Raw genomic sequence first — 12,957 nt, 5'->3', positions numbered from 1 at the left:
TCCACCTCAGAAAATTATGATTTAAATCTATATTAGAGAAAAATCATACAAGCAGAACATTTCATCAAAATCGGATGTAAAATAAGAATGTAATGACATCTTAATTTTTTTCGCTTTATTATTTTTCATAGAATAGTTTATGCACAGTTTAGTCACGTGCAAATGAGAGAATCGATTTCCTTCACTCACTAATTCTTTTGTTTTTTTATTGTTTTAATTAAATAATATTTCAAGTTTTACAGATTTGACAGTAAGGACCAACTTGACTGAACCATAAAATGTTAAATGATTGTAATTCCACATGTTTGGGGAGAAATAAAAATTTGTTTCATAGGGCAACGAGGAGAAAATTAGAATATTTCATATTCTGTAATAAGATGCGAAAAAAATAGTGAGTGAGTGATGTCATCAGTTCCCTCATTTGCATACCGACCCAGATGTGCATATAACTAATTTATGAAATTAAGCGAAATTTTACAATGTCATAAATTTCTTATTTTACATCCGATTTTGATGAAATTTTCAGTGTTATGCTTGTTGGATTTTTTTTCTTTTTATTCAAATCAACTTTTTGTAGGGGTGGATTGTCCTTTAAAGGTTTTTAGGGCCACTGAGAAAAGGCAATATAGCAACAGCCTCATATTGTCTGAAAAGAAAACATTCCAGTAATTCATGTCTACAGAGAACACTGTCTAGGCTGAAGAAGGTTGAAACTTTTTCATATCTCTAAAATCATGCCAATTTAGAAATAATTTAAACAGCCCAGTGGCATCATATAATCTGACCAGGGAATTTTATTCCCCTGGATCTGACAGTATTATAACTCAGTTTAATACATAAAAGTTTAGGAGATATGTATGCTTACAAATAGTTTTATTAGAAATTTGACAATCAAGAGTTGTTTTTGTTGTAATTTCCTTCTGTATGAAGATGATATTACAATATCCACACTCATGTACATGTACATGAAGTACCAGTTATACCTTGTACATACATGTATATAGTCCCGTATTGTATTTGTCTTCATACTTGAGCTTTTAGAGAACTGAACAGATTGTTGTAATGAAAGTGTCATGCCTGGCAAAAGGGCGAATGTTCCAATATAAAGCATGAAAGGCCTGTGCCCTTCTTACAGCTAAACATCACATTATTGGATTGTGTCATTACTCATGCAGTATGGTTGAATGTCATATGTTTAGTACTGATGTTGTTTGTTCATTGATGCGTAGTATGCTAATAATATGATTAGCAGTCTTTCTACATGTACCCAGAGGGAAGGAGAGTACATGTATATGTATGGGTTAATATTCACTTGGTTTAATTAGCACTTGGTCCATGGAGCTATTGAGCACTTTTAGAAACGTACGTCGACATAAGACGACTGGTACGAGATGACGTCATTTTTTGGCCTCAGGTCCTCACGCACGTCGACTATCAGAATCGAGAACCTCGCCACATTCATTCTGCGGTTCTCCTAAATCATAGTCGAAGTGCACGTAAGTGACGTCATTTTAACCGCTCAAGCTCAGCATGAAGATCAACCTTTCCCTTTTAAAACACAGTTTTCATTGACTTTTCACAAAATTAATGTGAGTTGTATGATGCATTTTTTTATCATATTTGAAATTGATTTCTAATCTCCAAAATATATATCCTAACTCTCGTAAAAAGGAATCAAAGCAAGTGAAAGGGCAAGTGTGCACAAGTTGCACCTTCGCATCACCCGACCAGGTCGCCAGGCGATGGTACGCCACATCTTCCGGGTTGGGCAGCGTGTCATGACCCGCTGGTTATCGCACTGTTTCACGTGGACGTACGTACACGTACAAGTCAAGTGAAATCTAAAATATTCGCATCTGTAGTGAGCAAGGGCAGACGACGACGTTGACTCGAACAATCAGACGACTGCTACGCCGTTCTCGTTCACTGCTCCTAAAACTCTCTATTAACACAAAGAGATCTGGCTCTCTCAAACGCTTTGCCCCACCCCCCCCCCCCCATGCACCGCTAATCCCCTCACAGCAGGGTGGTCCATCACGGCACTTTCACACTCACAGGCGCAGACCGCTCATAAATCAGATAGGGAAAGTTGATCGAATGCAATTTAAAACACTGATATTCGGACCCAATGGGTAATAATAGAATTTACAGATCATAATCAAGGAAGTGTCATAAAAGTTAGGTCTAGATTTATCTCTTCAAATTCGTCAATTCTAATATTTTTCCAAAACGGTCCGGAGTTGAGGCTTGTACTGTGTGAATGAGCTGAGCGCGCGAGCTCGGAGCTCCGTCATCAGACTCACCTTCAACTTACACAAATAGGAGTACGTGGGGCAGCGGAGGAAACTCGACGATGCGACAATTGCCGTAGAAATGCCCTGTAGATTCGTTGTTATATTTTCAAGGCGTACATGACCGAACAAAGAATATTAGCATTGAAATAAAGTTCAAAGTATGCCTTTTGCCCTCATAGTAATTTCTAAGACAGGAGCATTCAGGAAAAGGTTTAAATAAAGCAAGAAAGACAGACATAAATGACTAAATTCCAACTTTCTCTGTACGTACTGTAGCTAGGTGGAATCAGATTGTAACGTATTTGGTATGTATGCAAAGGGTTTATCTCAGAAGTTCAACCATACACCAAAGACGTACATCAGGAATCCGTACGAGGAGATATGGATGTTAGAAGAACAGCAAGTCGTGTTTCGATTTTGAAAAAAAACAGAGCTCGAAGGGAAGTTATGTGGAAGAAGGTCGTTTACGGCGGTGCATCGCAGGGACCTTCAAAAAATCGCTGACCTCAGATTTTACGAGCAGGCTTATCGCATTACGTAAGCGGGCTCTTACTTTCGCCTGGCGTCTCTCCGATTGATGTTAGATATCGTTCCTTTGCCAGAAGGAAGCGATAACAAAGGATTAACAGAGGAATTGGAAGAAGGATCTCCTTCTGTGTTAATAGCTCCATGCTTGGTCTTAATGTACATCTCTTTTAGGGTGCGTTTATCCGCCACTTTTTTACCCTAGAATCATGATCTGAATCATGATTCAAATCATGATTCTGCAGAATCACGATTGCGTTTAGTCGAAATTGAATATAATCATGATTAGAATCACAAACATGAAACACGAAAAAAGGGGCGTTTGGAAAGACGTTTCTGCAGAATCACGTACGAAAATGTTCGAATAAACGATATCGTGATTTGAATCATGATTCTATATGACCTCACTGTGTAAGGCTACTTTCGGTTTGACTATTGCCAAGCTCAAGGCGCTCTATATGATCACTGTATGTACATGATTATGTACTATGCATGCATTTCTTGTCATGTTCAAGTTCTGTGTTGGTCATCGCATCGTCCACTACTGTTAATTTTTTGGTCATGTCTTCAACGTCAAGTTCTAGTAAATGAATTAACTGGACAGACAATGATCTCAGTTGTTGTTGAGTATACAGTATCAATATTAAATTGGATCTACGCTGAAATTCACTTCCGAACACCATTTTGGATAAACTAACAAGATGAATAGAAGCATATGTATCCTATATGATAGAAGTAAACAAAATGAGGTATAAACTGAATTTTGGAAGCAAAATATTCTTCGAGAGCCGAAACATGTGCGAAAAACTTCCTCTGTCAAACTGCGCACTAGTGATGCGCACTGGATTGGCCCGAATCTGAGGAGAAACAGCATTGGAATGAAGGTCGTCTAAACGCTGATTCTGTGATATTGTGATTCATGTTCGTGTTTTGAATCATGATTCAAATCATGATTCAAATCATGATTCTGGCTTGAGGTCGCATAAACGCAGCCTTAGTCTAATACCGAGATGGTCTTATTTCCAATCAGGGGGAAAAAAAATCATGTTCTTCTTATACTAACTCCTGCCGAATCTGCAACATTAGATACACTTTAACATTCCAGTGAGTAGTGATTTTCTGGGGCTCTCTTAATATTTTCAGTGCTCTTTAGAGCATTTCGAGGCAGAGCCCCCTTGTAATATTTTTTGTCCATATCCATTTCATATAGGCCTACTGATTATTTGCACTTTTTTCAGATAAAAATTTGATTCATAAACAGGGCTACATGTAGACTATAAAGTGATGTTACATGAAGTGGATAGATATGTTAAATGAAATTGGTAGGCCTTTTGACATTAGACAAAATAGTATTATGGGCTTATTGGCAGTTAGACCAAATGGTAATTGGACAATGGTTTTAGATGTTCTTAGACCAAGTGGGATGAGACCAAATGGTTGTTTACATTAAAAATTATTTTTATCAATATACATGTAGCAGAAACTAAAAAGCCCATTGTTTATTTCTGAGAGTGAATAATAAAAGAAAACAAAATGCACTTTAGAAGTTGAGATATAGCATACACCCTCAACCGTTCTATTGTAGAGAAGTATTGATTTAACACAGCCAGAGATGACTGGATTAACTGCTCTATACTGTGTATATTTATAATCTGAATGGGGGTTTACTGGCAACTATGAAATGCCTGATTTTGTCCTTTGTGACCTATCTCAACTAATTTCCACCCCCATAAACATGGTATTTATGGAATTATGATTTCCCAGTGGAAGAAGAAAACATATTGAATAGCTGTGATATTGGCATTTGTTTACAACAAAACATGGACGTCATCTCTCAGGAAAGGGGGGAGGGGTGGGCCTAGGGACAGTGATTTTCCGCGATCGCGGAAAACGGACGGAATTCACGGAAAGGGCCTTTTGAAACGGAAAGTGGCATTTCAAACGGAAAATCACGGAAAACGTATTTTCCCTCAAAATACACAGAATAGCAACAGAAATTACTCCAAAATCACAACAAAATGAGAATATTAAATGGCAAAAAAACCCCAGAAAACACGATCTCACTTCGCTACTATCATGACAATTCACACATCGTGACTGCACTCGACATCAGCACACTCGATTGTACCCCGCACCGGCACCGTACCCGTACGTACCGGCCGGCCGGGTTGGGCTTCACATGCACACATATATCGTTCAACTACATGTACACGGTCGTGTGTTGCTGCCCTCTACGTTTGAAGATGTAACAGCACGATATCGTGGTCTTAAAATCCAAGATGGCGGATTGGCAAAAGCCGTTGACTGATGATAACGATGTCCAAAAAAAACCCAAATTATCGATGAAATATCATTTCACCGTGAAATAATGCTAATAATATGAAAGGTGAGGATGTATACATGCAAAATGGGTGTGTAAAAATATTTTATGCACCCGCATAGATCCGATTAGAACGGATTTTATTGTGTTGTTGGTACAGTAGCAGATACTAATTTTGACCAGTGCGAGTGTGTTGTGATTTTGCTATTCAATGTGTAAACGGAATTGTCAGTTTTCCGTGTGTACAAAGTCTATGGGGAAACAGAATTTCCGTTTTCTGACATGCTGAAACAGAATTTGAGATTTTCTGAAACGGAAAAGGCAATTTTTTGAAACGGAAAATCACTATCCCTAGCGTGGGGCTGGTAGTGATGGTTTGTATCAGACCCATGTTCTAATAGCATCTATGGTGTTGATCAACAATAAATTCTAGTTGTTTCAAGTTGTAATGATCACACAATTGATTCTTAAAATCCAACAAAATGACCAGCTACATGTAAGTGTTTGAAATAGTTTCAAGTAAATTTTCAGCAAATTTTACTTTTTTGGTTCATATTTCCCTTACCCCCTCCCTCTATTTTGGCAATTTCAAGTAGACATACATATTTTTGCCTACTTTATATAGTCAAAACAACAATTTCTATATAGGACTAGGAATAATCACTATTTTTCTGTTTCAAATAGGTTACACGCTAAAAACATATTTTCTTTGAACTGAGCATGCTCAATAGATATCTTTTGAATATGTAATATTTTGAATTATCTATAGAGCGTTTTAGCCATAGGCCTACATTAAAAACGCGTATTTCTGGTCTGCATCAATTGCCTGTGCAGTATCAGAGCGTATTCCTAAAATATCCCACGGGCTCCTGTACAAAGTTTACCGTTGAGTATGAGACCATATTCAACAGTCTAGGGCGCATGCGTGAATTCATGAAATATACAACGCGTACAACCATGAAAGCAATGCGATACGCAGCATAGATCACAATTACGCTCAATGACGTCATAATGAACTACATGTAAGTCGCATGCCAATGACCAAAATTGGCATGGCCAATTATATTGGATGGCTTTATTTCATGAAATACCAGAAATATTCCACTCGTTAGGGCCAATATTTTCCTAAACTCTTGGAATTTTTCTGGTATTCCATAATTCTGAGCCATTCAATATAATATAATACAATTCTTCATATGCACCTTTGAATATCATGTGGCAACACTGAGATTATTTGCTCACTCCAACTCCTGATTTTGGCTTTATCCTTCACGTTTGATAATGAAGATCAGGATGACCTAGACTCTCCTCTGGCAAAAAGATCATCTTCCAAAAATGGTGTTTTTGTAAATTGGTGGAATACCAGTCTGGAATGGGATAGGGAGAGATTGCTTTCACAAATTGTTCTCTATTAAAGCTGTGATTATCATCCATAAATACTCTAATGAGGATATTAGGGTCTCTTTCACAAAGAGATGAATGTGATTTTAATTCTTTGTTGCCTGCAGTTTATTAAAGACCACAATTGATCACACTCCAGAAGTAACTGTTTTGCATTTTGATTTGATATTCTTGTCTTGTTTGGGGTGTAGCCTAAAGGCCTGGTCCCACTGGCCGACGAACACAAAACGTATTTATAACGGACAAGCAAAATTTTGGGGCGACTCCATCCGTTTTCATCCGCTCCAGACAATGGACAAAATGGGCGAACAATGAAATCACATTGGACAGATGCTCGATGGATATAGAGCGTATGAAACACGTATGCAAAGAGTACACAATGGATACATAACGTTTTCCAACGGATGGCAAGATTCTTTTCCGTTTTACATCCTCTCTGCATCCGTAAGTGCAGTGGGACCAAGCCTTAAGAAATTGAATGGAATGCTCTGAATGACTACAGTAAAAGTGTATCATTGATATCAATATGAGAGACAGAGTAGGCATGCAGAAAGTTCAATATTTATTGAAAATTTTGTTGTGAACCCCACCCCAATTGTAAAAGGAAAGAAAAGAAGGGAAAATAATCATACTCACAAAACAATACAATACCCTCAAGTGCACTGCCCCCCCCCCCCATGGTCTGACAAGTCCCCCCCCCCCCCTTCACTCTCCCTTGGGTTGAAAATATGCTATTTCCTTCCCCAAAACCAATTAAAAGGCAATTTTGTTGGCAGGGGGTACATTCTATATATCCCTGTGTCATATGGATGGACCACTACTTGATGTCATGAATATGCACAGGACCTTGTAATATAATGTTTGACAATGTATCTTTATAGTACTGATGTTAATGATTGATCAATCAATGCAGTCAATAATAGAAATCAACCCCACGATTTTGATATATTACTATTAAAGCTTTATGTTTATTATTGGGCCCAGATTGTTTGCCTTTATAACATACAGTATCATTCCAATTCTCAAGCTAAGCAGACCAGACAGATGTAAGCTCTATTTTCAATTTCACTTCATGCTTTCTGTATTAGTAAGAATGAGTGGATTGTGAAGAATGCTACAACCCATGTTGTTTACATGATAGAGACACACATACCTGTACATAGAGACCCATTTACACCAAGAAATAATACTGTACAACCTCTTTGTTCTTCTATCAAGTTACAGAATAGGAAAAGAAAATTCAGTATCAAATTTTGTACACAGCTGGCCAAAGCGGTTTTGAAACTATATCGAGTGAAATTCTGGATTATTTTTTAGCATATTGCATTACTTTCAACAATTTAGGGCCTGTTTTATGAAAAATAAGATTACGACAAATTAGAACTATGATATCTACCATGGTAACAGGGCTCAGTCAATTAAAACCAAGGGTTCTATTGTAAGTTACTACTGTAATCTTTATAAAGTTCTTTATAAAACAGCCCGGGTTTGCTGGGTGAAACAGACACCAACGTAACCAACTCTAATCCGACTAATGGTTACACTATTCAAAATAACGTAAAGATTGTCTAGAATTGATTTTGTTGGTGTAACCATGTCGTAAGCAAAACACAATCTTTTTAAAGTAGCTTGTCATGTATTATCTAGAAGCCATCAAACAATGAACATAAATATGTGGGGCAGGAGAGGAAAGGGGGAGGGGCAGATGCCCTGGGTGCTTTTCAGGGGTTGAAAAAGAAACCAAAGTAAAAAAATAAAAGTGATTAAAAAATGATAAAATCTTGATAGTTTTATATTTGAAATGGTAGTGGTGTGTCACTTGCTCTGGAGACACACTGTTGATTCGACTTTAGTGCCTGCCCTGGTCTCTATTTTTATGGATACACTGTATGTAATTTCTTGCTCATACCTGCGATGACTGTGAGTAGGTCCATGCTGTGTTTAATATACCATTGCAATCTATTGTTGTTGTTAATGGTGCTTTGGCAAGCTTGTGTCCAATGCACCAATTGCTGCAGAGATCTTACCTAGCTGCTGTAGATTCAAATCTATTATAAAAGTAAAAAGAATTATTACCTATACAAGGCATTTTAGGAGATAAATAAAAGTCATATTTCGCTCGCTACTTTCAATCCGAGACCAACGAGGTAAACCTTTGCCGTGTTGCCCTCCCCGGGCTTTGCCCATAGAAAACCTGTACAAAACAGAGGGCAATATTGGCCATATTTCTGCTAATGCGCTTGTGCAGTAGAAGCCGATTTTGATCGCTAATTTCAGTATTTGAAAAATCTGGCTGGAACCAGTTTATGAACCAACGCATTGTAGATTTCTACGTGTTAAGTGTATGCGTGCCATGCATGATGCGCGACTGCAAGGTAACAATTTACGTCACAATTGCTTATTAAGGGTTACTTCGCTAAGTTTGTGAATAACCTGAAATCAGAAGTAGCGATATGCATGTAAATTGTTCCAAATAGTAGCTTGATTTGGACTTGAATTACACATTGTACAGCCTTAGGTAATGATCATTATATTGACTGGCTCTTCTTTCGGGAAACATCAAATATGTCGCCCTTAAAAGAACCATATTGCCCTCGTCTGAAGACTCGGGCCAATATGATTCTTTTGCGGGCGACATATTTGATGTTCCCCTTAAGGCCAGTCAATATAATATAAATATTACTCTCTTCTTGAAAATGACTAAAAATATTTGGCTTTCACTAAAAAATGTACGCTGTTACAGTCTGTAGCTTGTCACAATATTTTCCACATCATAGTGTCTTGAATAATGGCAAGGAAATTCACAAGTATTCACAAACTAGTAACATGATATTTCTAAACACATTTGTGTCAAGGCAAAGAAGTGGAAATAAAAGCATACCATTCTAGCGAAAGAAATGAACTTCATTATTGGGTTTCAGTCATTGTTACATGATCTTGTCGTTAAACCTACATGTAGAATAGGTTTAGCTTGTCATGATTGTCATATTTGACAATTAACATTGAGGTTTGTATAGAAAGCAGTCTTCTCATTCATGTACGTTTATCCAGAAATGAAATTCTGAGTGCCTTCAAAATTTATAGAATTTATTTTGGTTGATTTGAGCATGTCAATAGACAGCAAAGAAAAAAAAAAGGGGGGGGGGCAGTTGCTCCCAGAAAGTTAAAAACCTTTTGATTATAAAGTTTCCCCAAATGCACTGAATAAAGGTGCTATTGCTCTTCAAATTTCAATTAGAATATCACTACATGAAAATTTCCTTGTAGTCAGCTTGGTCACTTTAGTTCTGGAGCATACATACATTACCCCTCCCCCCCCAAAAAAAAAAGGTTAATACAGTTCATATTGCCATACATATGTAGCTGTGAGTAGTGATAGTAGTAATAACTATACTTTGTAATGATGTTGTTTGTATGAATTAGTCTTGGTGAAAACATGATTAATATGTGTAAACGCAGTTGTACATAAGTGGCTGGTGAGCTCATCATAAGTTCCAATGAGGCGTTAGATCTAGTGACGAGAGATCCTCTCTAATTTTATCCAAATCTCTGACAAGGACCTGCTTTCAGATATGATGTGATGGCCATATGCTTTACTTCTCTCTACCATGTACCAGTCTGCAATAGCTATGTTCAGACGGATGGCCATAAGCTTATTTCATACAACCAGTTAAAAGGCATGATCAGATGAATGGCCATATGTTTTTTTCTCCCAGTTGCAATAGTGGTGTTCACACATGATGACTAAGCTTATTTGAATATAGTCCAGTAAATAGCGATGTTTAGACATGATTGAGAGACTTTAGTCCTGGTGCTGATGCCTTTTGATCATTGCCACTGCCAACGTTCCCTGGTAATGCCCCTGAACACAACAAAAGATATGAATTACAGGCAGTCTTATCAAGATTGCTGTCTTGAAACCTGAATTTCTAAAGTTTATATTTTGTTTGTGTTTGTAGGAGAATTACTACATGTATATATCATGAGAGTCTTTACTGCACAATGTTTATGTTTATTATCACAAAATATCCATAATTTACACCTACATGTTTGAATACACACTCTACACTCTTGTACGTGACTTTCTTACAATAAATTGACAGTTTCGGTAAAAAAGAAATGGTGATGTACTGTGTAAGTTTCTATGGTGATTGAGTGCTTTTCTATGAAGTATTAAGTTTTTATCTTATTTTTATACAGAGAGAGAAGTCCACTCTATATGATGGTTTAAAATGGTTACTAGTTAAGGAAATAACATTGGTTATTTGTCGGTAAATATCATTGTTCTCTCTTGTTTTTGTTTTTATCTTAGGAGCTCGCAACGAGTCCAGGGTCTAATGACAAGATGAAGAGATTAGAAGGAGATAAAGACAGTCTGCAACTACAGGTAGACTCTCTGTACAGTTTGTTAAGATCCAACAATGTGAGGATGAAGATGATGATGATGATGATCATCATCTTCATTATGATGATGATGATCATTATGATGATGATGATGGTAGTGGTGATGATAATATGGATGATATGGATGATGATGATGATGGTGGTGGTGATGATGATATGGATGATGATGGTGGTGATGGTAATGGTGGTGGTGATAATGATGGTGATGATGATGATGATGGTGATGATGATGAGGAGGAGGATGACGATGATGATAGTGTTGAGAGTGATTTAGGTTCTAAAATCAATCACCAAGTATAAATTGATTTGCCTAAGTTAAAATTGATTTGTTATTTGCAGGCCTCTACAAAAAAAAAAATTCATCACTTGCCCTGTCGGGCAAGTGATAAAAAAATTTGCTTGCCCGATAGAAAAAACTGCTTGCCCGATTTTTTTTCAAAAATTCTTTTGCTCTTAATTATTCTTTTCTGTCCAAGCTGAACTTGATTTACTGGCGCTGCCCTTGGCATTTCTTTTTCTTGACTCTTGTTCAAGTTGTTCTGGCCTTCATTCTTGGAAAGAAAGAAGAAAACAGGAAGGAAGGAAGAAAGGGAAAGAAAGTATAAGGGAAAAGAATAAGGACAAAATGAAATAAATAATGAAAGAAAGAAAGGAGGAAAGAGAGGGAGGAAAGAATGAAGGGAGGCCAGAATGAAAAAAAAAAGAAGAAAATAATGGAAGGAGAGATAGAACGAAAATAAAAACGAGTGGAAGGGAGAAGGAATGAAGGAAATAAAAAAAGGAAATGTAATAAAGAAGGCAAGTAAGAGAAAGAAAATGAACAGAGAGAGAGAGAGAAAGGATCAGGAAATAAAAATATATATGTAACAAAAAGGGCAAGAAGGAAAGATAGAAGGATAGAAAAGAAAGAAAGCAAATAAAAACAATCCAATCATATAACAAAAATCCTAATGATATTTGGTGTTTCTTTTATATATTAAAAAAAAAAAAAAAAAACTAAAATGTTTTAGAAATGAATAAAATACGGGACGTCTGGTCCTGGCCGAGTCAGTCCGAAGCTTGCATGCATTCAGCGCGATCTAGCTCGAGACTCGGCATGTACCCGTACATGCGCTCAGAGGGCGAGAGAGGGGTTTCCCCAGCTAGCTCCTTCATCGATTAGTAGCGCATGCGCACATTGTAGTTTAGAAAGTAAGATGGCAGCCTCCATCGAACGGGACCGCTGGCGATAAATTGTCGCCTTTTGTCGGTAAATTGGCGCTGATTTGACATGTTTCCACTGTTTTTTTACTGGTATGACATTGTATGAGAGATAATTGGCTGATAATTGCAATTTATCAAAAAATTATTAAACTTTACTGTCAATTTATCTTGTTCATTTTCAAAACAACCACTTGCCCGATCAGGCAATTGACTTTGAGAAATGCCGCACGTCATTTTCACTTGCCCCGGGCAAGCGGGTTTGTCGCGCCCTGGTTATTTGTATCTAAGATAGCCCCAATAGAAGAAGCCATTGTCAATACCAATAAAAGAGAACCTCATAAGAACACTGTTTAAAATATAATTATTAAGTGGTTATTGGTTACAAGTGACTTTAAAAATGTAATCTAATTCCATACTGTGGTTATGTGTAGTAGCATTCACTATAAGAGTTGCCCGTTATTTTCTATTCTGTTAGGGTTTTTGTTGTATTTTTTTCTTCAGGTGAATGTCTTGACAGATCAGATCGAAGCTCAGAATGAGAAGATACAAGAACTAGAGTACGCCTGTGCAAAGAAAAGTAAAGAGTTGGCAGATTCAGAGACTAAGTTACTACAGGTATTGTATGTCGTCCTACTCTGGCAGTTTGTCGAGAGTTCTTGGGGGGAAAACAAATTCAAAATTAAAATTAAAAAAGTTTTAATCTGAAAGTACTAATTATCAAAGTTTGAATCATTGGCATAAAATATGAAAAATATAAATACTTCATGAAAGATGAGATCTAAAGCTAATTATGTTTGTACTTCGCTTTTT

At 37.0% G+C, this 12,957-nt stretch overlaps 1 protein-coding gene across 1 annotated transcript in view; it reads left to right on the top strand.

Moving 5' to 3' along the window:
- The first annotated feature begins 10,856 nt into the window (after nucleotides 1-10,856).
- Nucleotides 10,857-12,957, top strand: part of LOC129268039 (liprin-beta-1-like) — a 56,951-nt gene continuing 54,850 nt past the window's right edge. The window contains exons 1-2 of the mRNA XM_064115333.1: nucleotides 10,857-10,927; nucleotides 12,649-12,762. Of these exons, the coding sequence (XP_063971403.1) occupies nucleotides 10,886-10,927; nucleotides 12,649-12,762 (156 nt within the window). The 5' untranslated portion in view covers nucleotides 10,857-10,885. The remainder of the gene's footprint in view (nucleotides 10,928-12,648; nucleotides 12,763-12,957) is intronic.

This window comes from Lytechinus pictus, unplaced genomic scaffold, assembly GCF_037042905.1.
Source record: "Lytechinus pictus isolate F3 Inbred unplaced genomic scaffold, Lp3.0 scaffold_27, whole genome shotgun sequence".
Taxonomy (NCBI): Eukaryota; Metazoa; Echinodermata; class Echinoidea; order Temnopleuroida; family Toxopneustidae; genus Lytechinus; species Lytechinus pictus.
The sequence above is the reverse complement of the archived record's forward strand: the minus strand, read 5'-3'. Positions and strand labels throughout refer to the sequence as shown.